Here is a 16,108-nt window from a genome sequence, read left to right on the forward strand (position 1 = left end):
TTTGGGTGGGGATACAGAGCCCAAGCATATCAGTGTGTGACCCTCAAGTGCCTCTTTAATGCCAACAGCAGGTACTCAGCCTGGGACATTGCTGCTAGCTCAAGCCAACAGTGTTTCTGCTGTATCTCTGTTCCTGTTTGTTACTGCACAAAACTGTGCAATACAGAAAATGCCAGAGTGACAATAGTCCTTGAGTGTGAATGTACTGTACATTCCTTCTGCAACTTTAATGACAAAAGAAGAATATTCTAGGCTGAGATTGGCAGGGAAGACAGCCCAATCACTCAGAAGTCTCTTCTTCTGGGGCAGTTTTTCTCTCTCCTCCTTATGAAACATTCCTCTAGCTAAGGTAAAATTATAAAGACTTTCTTCCTGGGACTCAGAATAGTTAAAACAATCATTAAAAAGAACCAAGTTGAAGACTTGGAATAGAATTGAGAGCCCCAAAATGAACCCATTCATCTAGGCCAATTGATGGTCAACACCACCATTCAGTGGGGGAAGAATAGTTTTTCAACAAAGGGGGCTGAGACAACTGGAGAGCCATGGATAAGAAAATGAAGCTCTCTTTCTCATACTATGTGTAAAAATTAACCCAAAATGAAATGTCCAGGCTGAGCAAATCTATAGACAGGAAGTAGGTTAGTAGTGGCTGAGGTGGCGGCAAGGTAGGGTAGTGGTCCCCAAACATTTTGGACCAGGGACCAGTTTTGTGGAAGATAATTTTTCCACAGACTGCAGGAGTGAGGGGCAGGGTGGGGGTGGTTTCAGGATGAAGCTGTTCCACTTCAGATCATCAGGCATCAAATTCTCACAGGAGTGCACAACTCAGATCTCTCACACACACAGTTCACAATAGGGGTCGCACTCCTATGAGAATCTAATGCCACCACTGATCTGACAGCAGGTGGAGCTCAGGTAGAAATGCTTGCTTCCCTGCCGCTAACCTCCTGCTGTGTGGTCTGGTTCCTAACAGGCCACCAACCAGTACCAGTCCACAGCCCAGGGATTGAGGACCGCTGAGTTAGGGGATATGCACATGGGATGTGACTGCTAACCTTCCTACGAGTTCCATAAGGTGGATACTTTCATAATCTTCATTTTAAAGGTAAAAGTCCGAGGCACAGATAATAAGGTGCAGTTGGCAGGAAAGGAATTCCTCCAAGGGTTGTTGGCAAGATAGCTTCTGTGCAGTAAGCACTCAACTATTATTGTTATCTATGGATATTAATCTTGAGTGTTGACTTTTGAATCAACAATACACCGTACTTTGGGCAGGGTCAGGAAAGTAGAATCCAAGAGTAAGTCATATTGAGATAAAATTATACACCATATTTAGATACATTTTACTTTCCATTTTGAGGTGTGGATTTTTTTTTGTGTGTGTGTGTGTCTTTGTGTACTAAAGCACATAATCCAGGAGATGAATTTCAAAATTTCCATGTGATAGGTTTATTTTTAAATGAAATCGAATCTTGGATGTGAATTTTGATTACTTTGCTTAACTCCCCAAGGCCTCTGGCTTATTCTTTCTGCCTATGTGAGTTTTCAGAGGGAAAGAATAAAAACATAATCTTAGAAATGTTTCATCCCCAGGTGAACAACTCCTTTTCTAGTCTTTTCATATAAGAGACTAGAATTTATTCACAATATTAGTAAAAGGGGAACCCAAACTCAGAGCTCATATCTGCTATGTCAGCAGAATATGCTCACACCTGCAGCCTGGCTTCACAGAGCTACAGAGTCAGTGGAAATGCCAGGGAAGCTTTGGAAAACAAATCCATATGAAATAATATCCCTGTGGCAAAACATTCACACAGAATAATGACTTGGATCTTTGTGGATAAAATATGCAAAAGCGGAATTTAAATGTTCTTAATTGGGCCTTTAGAGGTTGAGATAGAAACCTGTGGGGTTGCCTGTTGGCCAGGCCAGGTCTAAAGGGTGGAGTGGGGTGAGAAGTCTATTCACTGGAGTATTATGTTCCCTGATACCTTGTATTTCTAGCTGCAGAGGCTTTTTGTCATTTTGGGGCTATACTCTATGTTCTCTTTGGGGAAACACCCTACTCCACTTTCAGTCCAACCCTCCCATTTGTTTTGGGCAGGACAAGTTTCAGTTCTTTCATTTGCAGCCGAAAGGGTTCAGACAAATTCTGACTTTTGAGGTTTTGCAATCGGCAAACAGGGCTGCAAAGAGGAACTAGCTGCTCCCACTCAAGCGCTTTGACTGGGTTTTGCTAGAAATATTGCGCCCTCTGCTGGCAGAGGATTAGCATTGACCAGCTCTCAAGGGCGATGTGACAAAGCATTTTAGAGCCAGTCCTGGAGTCAAGTTCTCCTCCATATGCAAGCTGTTTTGCCTTGCTGAAGTAATATTACTTCTATAAGTCTGCATTTTTGTGTCTTAAAAATATTAATGTTAGAAATTACCTTTCAAGACCCTTTGATGAGTACATAAATGGCTATGTGAAAGGTACTTAATCATTGAAAGATACTATTATTAGACAGTTTTGGAGAAGAAAGCCAGCCTGTTTATCAAGTTTTTTCATGGTTCTAAAATATGATATTCAATGTTATTGGTTCTCTGGAGATGAGAAAATATACATATATTGTATCAATTTAAGAAACTATTGTTATGTTATCGAATGTGGTCCCAGCACGTTGGGAGGCTGACAGGAGGATTGCTTGAGCCCAGAAGTTTGAGACCAGTCTGGGCAACATGGGGAGACTGTCTCTACACACACACACACACACAAAATTATTATTTGGGTATGGTGGTGCACTGTCCGTAGTCCCAGCTACTTGGGAAGCTGAGGTGGGAGGATCACTTGAGCCTAGGGGGGTCAAAGCTGCAGGGAGCCATGATTGTACCACTGCACTTCAGCATGGGCAACAGAACAAGACCCCAGCTCTAAAAATATAAATAAAATAAAATATAAGGAACATATATATATGCATTACAAGCAAAGTCAAAAGACAGGTGACAAATTGGGAGAAATATAATTGCAACACATGTCATAAAGAACTAAACTCCCCAATTTACAAAACACTCAAAAATTGAGAAACAGATTCAGACACACCAAAACCCACAGGTGCCCTTAAACATATGAACTTCATGTTTATGGCAGAGAAATTCAAATTAAATTTACAATGAGGAAGTTGTTTTCAACTTTAGTGTATGTCTGGAAAAGCTCATAATAAATAACTGAGAAAAAAATTAATATATTTCTCATTTTCAGGTTGGTACACATTCTGAAGCTTGAAAACACATTTTTCTGTGATCAGCTGAGGGAAATTGCAATCTGAACTGGGTATTAGATGATTTCATTATTGTATGAAAGTTAAATTTCTTGGGTGTGACTATGGTTATGCAGGCATGTATACATGTCCTTAAGAAATACATGCTATGATATTTAGGGGCAAAATGTCATGAAGTCCACAAACCTACTTACAAATACAACAGCTCAACAAAAGTGTGTGTGGTTTTTTATTCATTTTTTGATTTATTTCTTTTTTTGACTATCTCAATAAAAGTTTATTCATAGACATTGAAATTTGAATTTCATGATTTTCATGTCACGAAATATATTTTTAATTTGTTTTCAACCACTTTTAAATGTAAAAATCATTCACAGGTCATATATCAGGCAGTGGACAGGACTCAGACACAGGCCATTTTGCCAACCCTATCCTAAGTGAAGATACCAACGAGGCCAACCTGAACTTTTCCTAAAACCAAGACTTTCAAAGCAGACTATTAACAAGAGCATGCCCTGTGCCAGATGACCCAGAAGTGTCAAGGAGGTCAGGCTGCTGGGAGAGGAGGGCAATGGTCTGGCACGGCCCCTCTGTTCTGAAATCTTTGGCCCCCAGCACTGTGACTTCCGATAGTGTGGGAAGCCACCCAACCTGTGAATTCCAGTCATTTGGTTCTGTCCTTGAGGATACCTGATAATGTTTTGAGTGCAGACATTGTATATGAAAAACTGTAGAGGCTCCAGATGATGTCATCTTCCTCTAGAGTGAATTCACTTTATCCTCTGTTAGGCAGTGGGGTTTGATCACCTTAATCAAATTGGGGATTTGCCAGAATTGAGGCTGGAGCCCTTCATATGGAGCCCACCAAAGGTTTCAACTGAGAGCCTGAGTTGTTTACCAAGTTCCTTCCCTCTGCTGGATCATCAACTGTAATCAGTGTGTCCTCAGTAGTTTGAGACTGGGCAAAAACTCCTTTGCTTCTAAGAGGCTCTGGCTTAGCTCTTACCCACCAATCCCTCAGAGCTTCAGAATTTGGTAAATGTCTTGAGGAGAAAACCAGCCATATGTCAGATAATGTCTGTAAAGCACTTAGCATAGTGTTGGCAATAGGGGAGTATGCCAGAAATGGGTTGTTGAAAGAAACAAACATTGGCTATATTGAAAAATGTCTCTCTCAGTGAAGAGATTTGGTGATTACCACCTCAACCAAAAGGTCAGACTTAACCATCTTGTACAGTAGAACAATCGGACATTATGTGCTTCTTATGTGATGCAATGAGAAGTGTATTTCATCACTTGCAGTATAAATGCTATGTAGTATAATTGCTAAATATATTTTACCTGAATCTTTTTTTTTTTTTTTTTTTGAGATGGTCTCACTCTGTCATGCAGGCTGGAATGCAGTGTTGTGATCACAGCTCACTGTAGCCTTGACCTCCTGGGCTCAAGCAATCCTCCCACCTCAGCCTCCTAGGTAGCTGGTACTACAGGCACCCACCACCATGCCCAGCCAATTTATTTTAAAAAATTTTTCATAGAAACGGGATCTTGCTACATTGCCTGGGCTGGTCTTAAACTCGTGAGCTCAAGTGATCCCACACTGACCTCCTAAAGTATTGGGATTACCAGTGTGAGCCAGTGTGCCTTGCCCTCTGAATCAAATTATGAGGACAGAATCAGATAAATCAACTATAGAATATTCTATAAGATAACCAGTCTCAATCCTTAAAAATATAGTCAATATCCTAAAAAATAAAACCAAAGCCAGGGGACATGTCTGGATAAAAGAAATTAAAGAGACGAGAAAAACTCAGATGCATGTATAAATCTTTTTTTTGCAGCCTGTATTCAAAAAAAGAATACATACAAGATATCTGGGGCCCGCTGGGGAATTTAAATACGGATTTTAAATTACATGATATTATTGCATTAATATAAGAAATTTTAGATGTGATAACGATATGGCATATGGGAGTCTATTCTTAGGAGATACATGCTGAAGTATTTAGGGAGGAAGTATCATCATGTCTGCAACTTGTTTTCAGTGTTTCAGCAAAAATAAATAACAAATAAAACAAACCATACAAACATGTTAACAACTTGTATTTCTGGGTAGAAGGTGTACAAAATAGTGGTTTGTCAAATGTTTTTACTTTTCTGTGGGTTGAAATTTTTCCAATGAAAAACTTGGAGGAACATTCTTGGCTGTTCCACCTAAGTTATTCTAAGTTTGTGAATTCATACAATAAACATTTATTGAATACCTACTATGGATGACTATTTTTTGTAGGTGCTGGGAAGTGGTGATGAAATAGATCATTCTCTTTCAGTTTCCCTTATCCATGAAATAGATACAGAGTAAGAATACACCGTATAAGCACAAGAAGGCGTTCAATGAATGTTCACTGTTATAATTAATCAACTTTGTCCATTGTTGATCTGATTTCATTAATTCGATGTTTTCGGTCTTAAACTAAATAAAAATGTATGATCTTCCATCTTATGTATTCTTCCCAATCCATTTCCTGAAGTTACTACTCATCTTACTTTTGTTAATATTATTAGGGCATTTGAAGTCTTGGAGAGAATACATGATATGAAGTCAAAGCAAAGGTGAAGTTAAAGTGATCAGGGGTATGTTACATTTTTCTTTTTGTTTCTCTTGAGACAGGGTCTCACTCCGTCACCCAGGCTAGAGTGCAGTGGTGTGATCACAACTCATCGCAGCCTCAGTCTCCTGAGTTCAAGCAATCCTCCCACCTTAGCCTCCCCAGTAGCTTGGACTACAGGCATGCACCACCAAACCTGGCTGATTTTTTAAATTTTTAGTGCAGACAAGGTCTCACTATGTTGCCCAGGTTGGTCTTCAACTTCTGAGCTCAAGCAATTCATCTGTCTCAGCCTCCCAAAATGTTGGGATTTCAGGTATAAGCTATTGCTCCCAGCCATATTTTTAAAATTAGGTTTGTATATATGCAAGTATCCTTAGGTCAAAAGTATATATTCACAGAGATTTTATTGATGATTATGTTCTGGTCTAAGATTGGGTTATAAAATATAAGAAACTAAAAAAAGATTTCTAAATTTATTTTTCTAAATACTAGATCTTAAACTGATTAAAAACACTGGAAGTTCCTTAAGACTCTTCCCCAGGAATCTTGCTTCTTGTACACAGGGTGCACATTTAACATGTTATTTTATCTGTGAGTAAGGACCCTCCTTCCTTCCATGCTGCTCTATCCACTCATGTCTTCAGATGCTAATGGCTTGGCCTGATAAAGGCATGGTTCATTCTAAGCCTATACCATAAAATTTATCAGTAAGTTCCAAAGGTTTCCTTTCAGCGTAGACTGTGATCATAGCACATAATTTATTAAATAAAGAATTATTTTAGTTCAATAGTACTTAAAAATCAAAGCTAATGCTCATTCATACAACTTGCAAATGTAATACTTAAAACTGATGGGAGTGATTCAATAATTCAAAATAATAAGTAATATTTTTGAGGTTAAGTTTATTTTCAAGTGTTCAAAAAAATAAAACAAAACATTTTCATTTTCCTATTTCCCTCTTACAAGTTTGGAGAAGACTGGAACAATTATTCATATATTTGTATTACTATCAAGAATCCCATATACCTTAAGGATTGTACACTGTATTTTGATACTATCTTGTTCACTAACAATACAGTAAATTATTTTTATACATTCTGGGTAGGATTAAAATAAATAACAATAGAAATAATTTAACAAATGTTTATAAAACACCTACTGTGTGCCAGGTTTTTAAGACACAAAAATAAATAAAAAATGGTCCCTGCCATTAAGAAAGTCACAGTGTAAAGGGGCAGACACACAAATAAAATAGACAATTTAATGTAATATGACAGCTTTGAGAGAGGTCTATACAAAGAACCACAGGAACATTTAATAAGTCACTTAATCCAGAACAGTAGTAGTTATAGATCATTTCCAAGCCAAGATGATAAGTTTTACAATAGATCTTGTGAAGAAAAGAATCAACAATGGGGATTACTCTAGGTAGGTAAAACAGCCTGTGCAAAGGCAGAGAAGTGATAATTTTTTATGAAATAGTTTTGTAAGACTGAACTGAAAGATATAGGGTGGGAGAGTTGTAAGAGAAGAGGCTTGAGAGGTAAGTCAGACCACATCATTAAAGGCCCCACAGGCTTTACTACAGAATTTTGATGTCTACCTGAATGTAGTCAGGTGTTAGGGGTGACATGCTAATTTGGGGTTTAACAAAGATTATACTGCTAACAGTAAAAGGAAGGAGCTGGAGGCAGGAACACCAGTTAAGAGGTTATTTTGGAAATCCCAATTTCGAATAATGACAAGAATTAAGTAATGAGGCAGAGACAAAGATGGAGAAGGGGTGAATTACTTAGATATTTAGATGATAAAATCAGTAAGAATTGACTTGACTGGACATGGAGAATGATGGAGAAAAGTAAAATATGTTGTTTTTTTAACAGGACCTATCATTCACTGAGATAGGAACTGGAGGAAGAACTACTTTTATAAGATGACAAGTTTTGATTCAGGTATTTATAACTTTGCTAAAAATCCAAAAGATAGTAGCATATGTATTTCTGGAGCATCTCCAGGAGATCTGATGTTGGGACACGAACATGGACATCATCAGCACCAACAATGGTAGCTGACAAAGGAGTAGTAGATGGGATCACCAAAGATGTTAGAATATAGAGACGAGAGGACAACAGTCAGAACCTTGGGGAACACTAACGTGTAATGAGTAGATGAACAAAAGTGAGCCTTTGGAGGAAACTGCAAAGTCTGGTTAGAGAAGGGAAAGAAAAGTCCAAGAGACTGTAGTCCCAAACCAGTACTTATGTGTGTCAATGTGAGTGTTTATGTGTGTCAAATATATTAATGACTAAAATGCATCCAATGGATTTAGCCATTAAGTTACTTGTAATTTGGATAACAACAGTTTCAACCATGTGGAGTGATGGCCATACGACAGCAGGTTGATAAATGAATGACTGGTGAGGAAGTCAGAGTAAAATCTAAGATACTAATGTAAGCCACAAATACTACATTTTAAAAATAGGCAAAGAAATCATATCAGGTAGGGCTCTCAGTATGATGCCAAAACTCAGTTTGAATTAGTTTAGGTAAGCAGATGAGGAATGGCTGGAACCAGGGTCTGGAATATAATGAGGCCTCTTTCCCTGCAACTGTTCTCTCTCTTGGTGGCTCCATATTCTCTTACCTAAGATCCATTTTCTTTGCATGGCAGGGAACAGTTTCATCAGCAAAGAGGAAAGGGCTTCTTTCTTCCAACTTATGGAAAGGGTAGATTGGATGTTTCCATCCTGAGACTAAACATAGAGGCTGCGAAAGACAGGATAATGTTAAAAAAAAAAAAAAAAAAGCCCACAAGTGTAGTGGGCAGTTGGAAGTGAGATGGGTGAGTCTCGTTAATTAGTGTAATTTCTATTAACAGATGATGGTGATAGTAAGGGGGTTGGACAAAAATAATCCACATCCATTACAAAAGAACAGCTAAAAATATGTGTGCATATACTATTGTACACAGATGCTATTTAGCAAGATGCTTATAGCTTTAATTTTTCCCATATTTTGAAAATTTCAAAGTGTTTTCCTATCTTTTATGAAACAAAATTAGTAGGATACCTTTCTTTTGTTAAGAGAACATGGACAGAAGAGAATGCTGTTGGAGGCTGGGCGTGGTGGTTCACACCTGTAATCCTAGCACTTTGGGAGGCTGAGGTGGGTGGATCATGAAGTCAAGAGATGGAGACCATCCTAGCCAATACAGTGAAACCCTGTCTCTACTAAAAATACAAAAAAAATCAGCCAGGCATGGTGGCAGGCGCCTGTGGTCCCAGCTACTCGGGAAGCTGAGGCGGAAGAATCACTTGAACCCAGGAGGCGGAGGTTGCAGCGAGCTGAGATTGCGCCACTGCACTGCACTCCAGCCTGGTGACAGAGCAAGACTCTGTCTCAAAAAAAAAAAAAAAAAAAGGAAAAGAGAATGCTGTTGGGTCTAGAAATTATATTCTATAATTATCAGCGGAATTAAGAAGAAGATCTAGGAAGAGACAGGCTAGCAGTCCTCAAATATCTGGCAATCATAAAGGAGGAGGACTGAATCAGCCTGGTTCTAGAGAGTAGATGTGGGGCTAGATGGCAAACATTACAGAGAGGTGGTCTTCAGTTCAATGAGGAAGAAATTCTGTGACATATTAGAGGTTCTATTAGTAGAAGTACAGGATTTGAGCTTGGGCTGGCTGTGTTCACTCAATAGACAGTGTTCCTATTGAGAAAATTACTAAATAATCCTGGAGACTTGACTGTCTGATTTTCAATGCCTCTTCCAACTCTAAGAAGATAGTATGAGACAATTAATTATCTACTGCTTGATTCAACATAGGGAATTTGCGTATAGTGGGGCATCTTTCTAATATTTGTCTATCTGTTAAATACTGGTTTCCTGGATTCTTATATTTAATGCTATAGAGAACACTTTTTCAGAAGAAAATGCCATACTAACTAAAGCATTTTGTAGACACTTTTTACTATGGTATTGACTACAGATTCAGAATAAACAATTTGTATAGTGAGTAGAATATTATCTGTTTTTACAAAAAGGAGAAACAAAAGTTAAAATGAAAAAAGTTGGCTGGGCATGGTGTCCCACGCCTGTAATCCCAGCACTTTGGGAGGCCGAGGCGGGCAGATCATCTGAGGTCAGGAGTTCGAGACCAGCCTGACCAACATGGTGAAACCCTGTCTCTACTAAAAATAAAAAAAAAGCCAGATGTGGTAGCATGTGTTTGTAGTCCCAGCTACTTGGGAGGCTGAGGCAGGAGAATCGCTTGAACCTGGGAGGCAGAGGTTGCAGTCAGTCAAGATCTTGCCACTGCACTCTAGCCTGAACGACAGTGAGACTCCATCTCAAAAAAATAAAAATAAAAAAATATAAAAAGGTAAGATAAAATTTCCTAAAAAGTTATAAACTTTAACAAAGACTAGTGTTAAGGATTCTTTCGAATAATAGTTTTCTTTCTTTTTATTATGGAGAAAACAAAAAGGACCTGAAACTCCTTTGTCTGACTATCTAAGAATAGCACACTAGATGGTGCTATAAGGCTGTCAGAAAGAGAGTTTTACCAGGCTAGTGTAGCAGCTCTGATGGTAGTTAAGTGTTCTGGAAACTTTCCACACACTTTCAGCTCCTGAGAGCCATTCCAGGTTTACATAAGCTCTAAGATCACATTAACTTAAAACTAAACCACAGGCTTAACACATTTAAGATACTATTGGACATTTCAATCTGATTCCACTGAAATGGAAACGTTAAAGTCGTTAAAATGCCAATGTATTAATTTAAATGTATTGCTATTAATTTTACTTAGATAGTCTTCCAATGAGTCTAGTTATATCTACCACTTACTGAATCTTAAGTTTCAAGTGGTTTCCTGAAATTCTGAATTATCATTAAGCTGAACATACCAGTCACTCTTTCATTTAGTATTGTGAATATATTATCACAAATATATGAAACATTATATTTTGAAATCACTCTATTAGTACATTATCTTATAAAAATAACATTTCGCCATACTGCCCAAAGTAATTTATAGATTCAATGCTATCCCCATCAAGCTACCACTGACTTTCTTCACAGAATTAGAAAAAACTACTTTAAATTTCATGTGTAACAAAAAAAAAAAAAAAAAAAAAAAGACCATATAGCCAAGACAATCCTAAGCTAAAAGAATAAAGCGGGAGGCATCACACTACCTGACTTCTAACTATACTACAAGGCTACAGGCTACAGTAACCAAAACAGCATGTTACTGGTACCAAAACAGATACAGAGACCAATGGAACAGAACAGAGGCCTCACAAGTAATGCCACACATCTACAACCATCTGATCTTTGACAAACCTGACCAAAACAAGCAATGGGGAAAGGATTCCCTTATTTAATAAATGGTGTTGGGAAAACAGGCTAGCCATATGCGGAAAACTGAAACTGGACCCCTTCCTTACACCTTATACAGAAATTAACTCAAGATGGAATAAAGACTTAATGTCAGACCTAAAACCATAAAAACCCTAGAAGAAAACCTAGGCAATATCATTCAGGACATAGGCATGGGCAAAGACTTCATCACTAAAACAGCAAAAACAATGGCAAGAAAAGCCAAAATTGACAAATGGGATCTAATTAAACTAAACAACTTCTGCACAGCAAAAGAAACTATCATCAGAGTGAACAGGCAACCTACAGAATGGGAGAACAATTTTGCAATCTATCCATCTGACAAATTTTGCAGTCTATCCAGAATACATGAAGAACTTAAATAAATTTACAAGAAAAAAACAACCCCATCAAAAAGTGGGTGGAGGATATGAACAGACATTTTTCAAAAGAAGAGATTTATGTGGTCAACAAACATATGAAAAAGGGGTCATCATCACTGGACATTAGAAAAATGCAAACCAAAACCAGAATGAGATACCACCTCACGCCAGTTAGAATGGCGATCATTAAAAAGTCAGGAAACAACAGATGCTGGAGAGGATGTGGAGAAATAGGAATGCTTTTACACTGTTGGTGGGAGTATAAATTAGTTCAACCATCGTGGAAGACAGTGTGGCAATTCCTCAAGGATCTAGAACTATAAATACCATTTGACCCAGCAATCCCATTACTGAGTATATACCCAAAGGATTATAAATCATTCCACTATAAAGACACATGCACATGCATGTTCATCACGGGACTGTTTACAATAGCAAAGACTTGGAACCAACCCAAATGCCCATCAATGATAGACTGGAAAAAGAAAATGTGGCACATATACACCATGGAATACTATGCAACCATAAAAAAAGGATGAGTTCATGTTCTTTGCAGGGACATAGATGACGCTGGAAACCATCATTCTCAGCAAACTAATACAGGAACAGAATACCAAACACTGCTTGTGCTCACTCATAAGTGGAAGTTGAACAATAAGAACACATTGACACAGGAAGGGGAATATCACACACTGGGGCCTGTTGGGGTGGGGGCCTAGGGGAGGGATAGCATTAGGAGACATACTTAATGTAGATGACAGGTTGATGGGTACAGCAAACCACCATGGCACATGTATACCTATGTAATAAACCTTCATGTTCTGTACATGTATCCCAGAACTTAAAGTATAATTTAAAAATACTTAAATATTAAAAAAATAACATTGCATGATTTTTCCACATTACAATAAAACCAGAAAAATATTTTTTACTAAAGTGCAAAACAAAAATAAAGCTTAATTTTTATAATATTTTCTATTTCCTTTTCTTTTAAAAAGGTGAACAACAACAAAATGAACAAATAAAGATACTCCTTTTGCAATCCTAAGAGTCATCTGAGTTTTAAACTCTCAAAGACCTGAGATCTGTTTGTGAATTTTCCCCCCTTATCTTTCCAGTTCTGCTTCTAGAATTTCCCCCCATGTATCTGCATCCATTGGGTACATGATTTTTTCTGGTAGGCTAATGGAAGAACAAATATTGCTATATCTGCCACTTAGCCATTCGTGTTTCACTTTACTCTTCTGGTAATTCCTCAGGAGTATTACCTGAAAGAGATAAATCACCATTAAAAAAGACTGTAGTAGGTGGTTGTGTTTAAAGCTAGAGAAGGGGATGGACAGGGCTGAAGAAAAAAGAGTATATACATTGATATACACATATACTAATAAATTTGTGTATCTGTGTACGTGTGTGCATGTATATGTGTATTTATAGAGTGGGCCACACTGTTTACTGGGGGTTTGGGATAAGGTGAAGTGAAAAGAAGGAGCTAATTCCCCTCTGGTCAACAGAGGAAAATTCCTGAATTTAGAATTTAAAAAATGCAAAAGGATAAATGAAAGATACTGTGGAAACAGTGTGGTTAGCAAGAAAGGACTATTAACTTTAACTGGTTTCCAAAAGTCAATACAGTCTCTATGCTATTCTGCATATGCAATTCTATCTCCTCCAAGCAGCAGAAGTTATAATTGGTTCAAAATCATGACACTGCTATCATGACACTGTCAAAAACACTGCAGATTGCAAAGATTAAACTTGCTCTCCAATAACCACTTTCTAGATCATCATCTATTTCTCTTTGGCACACAGCTCTTAGAGTCATGCAGTGAGGTTTCCATAGAGTCATGGTTTCTTACCGTGTCATTCCAGCTCCTGCATGTCAAGGAAGCCCTGCACAAACTCTGTATGTCCAGCTGACTGAAAATTTTTAAACTGATTTCTTCAGGCAGCAGGTCAACAAAGTTGTTTTGACTCTCATGTTTTTCCTTCTCAGCATCCACAGAGTTCCTGTCTGTGTGAGAAACTCTTGAATTATTGCTTCTCTTGGAGTTTTTCTGCATAGTTTAATGTTTTAGTAAATTATCCTCACATGTAACCTAAAAGGCAAAATTTAAACACGCTTAGTCTCCAAATAGGCCTATAAATCCTACTTTGAGTCAGATGCTTTTTGGGTATAATTTAAGAACTTTCTTGACTTTAGCGTCTCAATCTGTAAAATGGGCCAATGCTGCTCCTCTCCTGAAAGTTCTTGCAAGGATTAACAGGGATAATGTGTAAAACATCTAGTCTTGCTACATCTTTAGTGCACCTGGGAGGCACTCAACATGTTAGTTTCACTCTCACCCAGGCTGGACTGCAGCTGTGTCAGCATAGCTCACTGCAGCCTCAACCTCCAGCCTCAAGCGGTTCTCTCAACTTAGTGTCCCCCACGCCTTTTTTTTTTTTTTTAAACAAAACAAAACAAAAAACCAAAACCTTTTTGAGAAATTGTTCTTGCTATGTTGCCTAGGCTGGTCTAGAACTCTCGTCCTCAAGCGATCCTCCTGCCTCGGCTTCCCAAAGTGCTAGGATGACAAGCAGGAGCCACCACACCCAGTACTTTTGTATCTTTGAAAATGTATATGAGTCAATCCTATTAAACTTCTAAATACTTGTTGTATGTGGGAACTGATGCCTTGTCATTAAATTTTTGATTTGCAATTTGTGACTTAACCATAAACCTGCTGGACTTCTAGTTGTTTATATGATAATGTTATCTACTTGTATGTAATGGGTAGGTAGGTGCTTACATTTGACACAAATACTATCTGAAATGGACTAGAAGATGAGATCTGGGTTAGAACGCAAAGTCTCAAATATTCAACTCAGTTATTAGTATTTTAGAAATGACCCCTTGAAGCTATACTACATGCATAGCTAATTAAGAGTTAAGCATAACAGTCACCGAAGCCATTAGCAACAGTGAGTGACAACTGTAAACAACGTTTAGAACTCAGCTAGGTAATAGCATGTGACTATTTGAAGCCCAGATTTAAAGCTCAGTTTCAGCTAATGTACCCAAGGTGAATGGTGCAGGTTTCTCAAATCAGTTGAAAGAATGACTGGGTACATCACCACCCTTGAGTTACTACTTTTGTATACAAAGACAGCTTGTACTCACTTAAAATCAATTTATTCCATTTTGCACTTCCTTTTATAATGGGGGTTGGTTGTGCAACAGGAGGGGTTTGAGATAGAACTAAATACTTCTTTTAACTCAATAAAACACAAATCTCTTTTGTAGATGAACTACTCAGCTATATGTTTCTGGACTTGTCAAGGCCATGGTGGCTCCCATTCATGAGGTTGATTTATGATCCAGATTAGCTGTGGTGGCTGGAACTGTAGTCTGTGTTCAACAGAGGTCTTCTTGAGGGTTTGGGGAAGGAAGAAAGCAAATCGGTAAAAACAAGAGTGAGTCAAGAGCAAGTTTTTGCCACATACCTTGGCCCCTCCCACCATCAATACAAACCAAAGCCAAACCACCAGGTTCTTGCAAATCTCACATTAGGAAAACGTTACAGTGTATTTAAACGTTACAGTGTGTTTATCCACTTCTTCCAGGATCTTACTAGGGGAATCAAATGCCTCCCCTTGTGGAATTCCCTTAACGGGAATGAAGGATTTTGAATTTCATAGCAGGGGGGGTGCTTTGGCGAGGTTCTAAAATCCCACCAGGAATCTTTCTTCTACGTCCAGGTTCCCTGGATGCCTGGAAACGACTCCTTTTTTTTTTGCACTTTCTCTTTTATGAACCGAGCTTTGCTGAATTCTCTCTTAAGTGAGGTAAAATCTCGTTCCCCTTTCACCTGTCACTCGGAGGCATGGATCGGAGGCAGCGCAGTCGGAGGAGCTGGGAGCCACACTTCGTCCAGATCCCGTGGGTCTGGGCTAATCACCCCACGTCCCATCTGGGCCACCCTCCTCGTGTCCCGCGCGGGCTGCAGCTGCTGGAGCCCAAGAACACGGGACACAGACAAGTGAAAAACAACAACCGTCAGCGCTGTCACCGCGGCTCCAGGCTACGGAGGGGAGGCTCAGCTTGCGTCGGGGCCGCGCCCCCGAGCGCGTAGACACCCAAGCCAACGCGTAGACACCTAAGCGCGTAGACGCCTAAGCCACCTGAGCCAATGGAAGACCTTCCTACCTACTGGATGGCGGTGACTTCTGCCGCGATTTAAATTCTCCGGAATTCGGATCCTTCCCCATAGCGCTCCACATCCCGCCCACCTGAGCCCCGCCCTGCTGACTCAGAACTCGCGCAGGCGCCGAGAGGGGCGCGAAGTGCCTTTTGGGATTGGTAGTTTTTGTCAGGGCGTCTCAGCTCGGGAAGGAAGGAAAGAAAGGCTCGGCGGACTACAAGGCCCGGCGTTCTCCAAGATGGGTGGGCGGTGAGAAGGGTGATGGGGAATATGCCGGGGTTTT

General features: G+C 39.1%; 1 protein-coding gene across 1 annotated transcript; it reads right to left on the minus strand.

Moving 5' to 3' along the window:
* Window positions 1-10,996: 10,996 nt before the first annotated feature.
* Window positions 10,997-15,486, minus strand: FBXO48 (F-box protein 48). The gene is made up of 2 exons (XM_064364194.1): window positions 13,501-15,486; window positions 10,997-12,909 (listed from the first exon to the last, which is right to left on the minus strand). The coding sequence occupies exons 1-2, from the start codon at window positions 13,702-13,704 to the stop codon at window positions 12,748-12,750; spliced, it is 366 nt and encodes a 121-aa protein (XP_064220264.1). The 5' UTR covers window positions 13,705-15,486; the 3' UTR covers window positions 10,997-12,747.
* Window positions 15,487-16,108: the final 622 nt, after the last annotated feature.

This window comes from Aotus nancymaae, unplaced genomic scaffold (assembly GCF_030222135.1).
Source record: "Aotus nancymaae isolate 86718 unplaced genomic scaffold, 86718_ANA_hifiasm-v0.15.2.pri h1tg000057l, whole genome shotgun sequence".
Lineage (NCBI taxonomy): Eukaryota > Metazoa > Chordata > Mammalia > Primates > Aotidae > Aotus > Aotus nancymaae.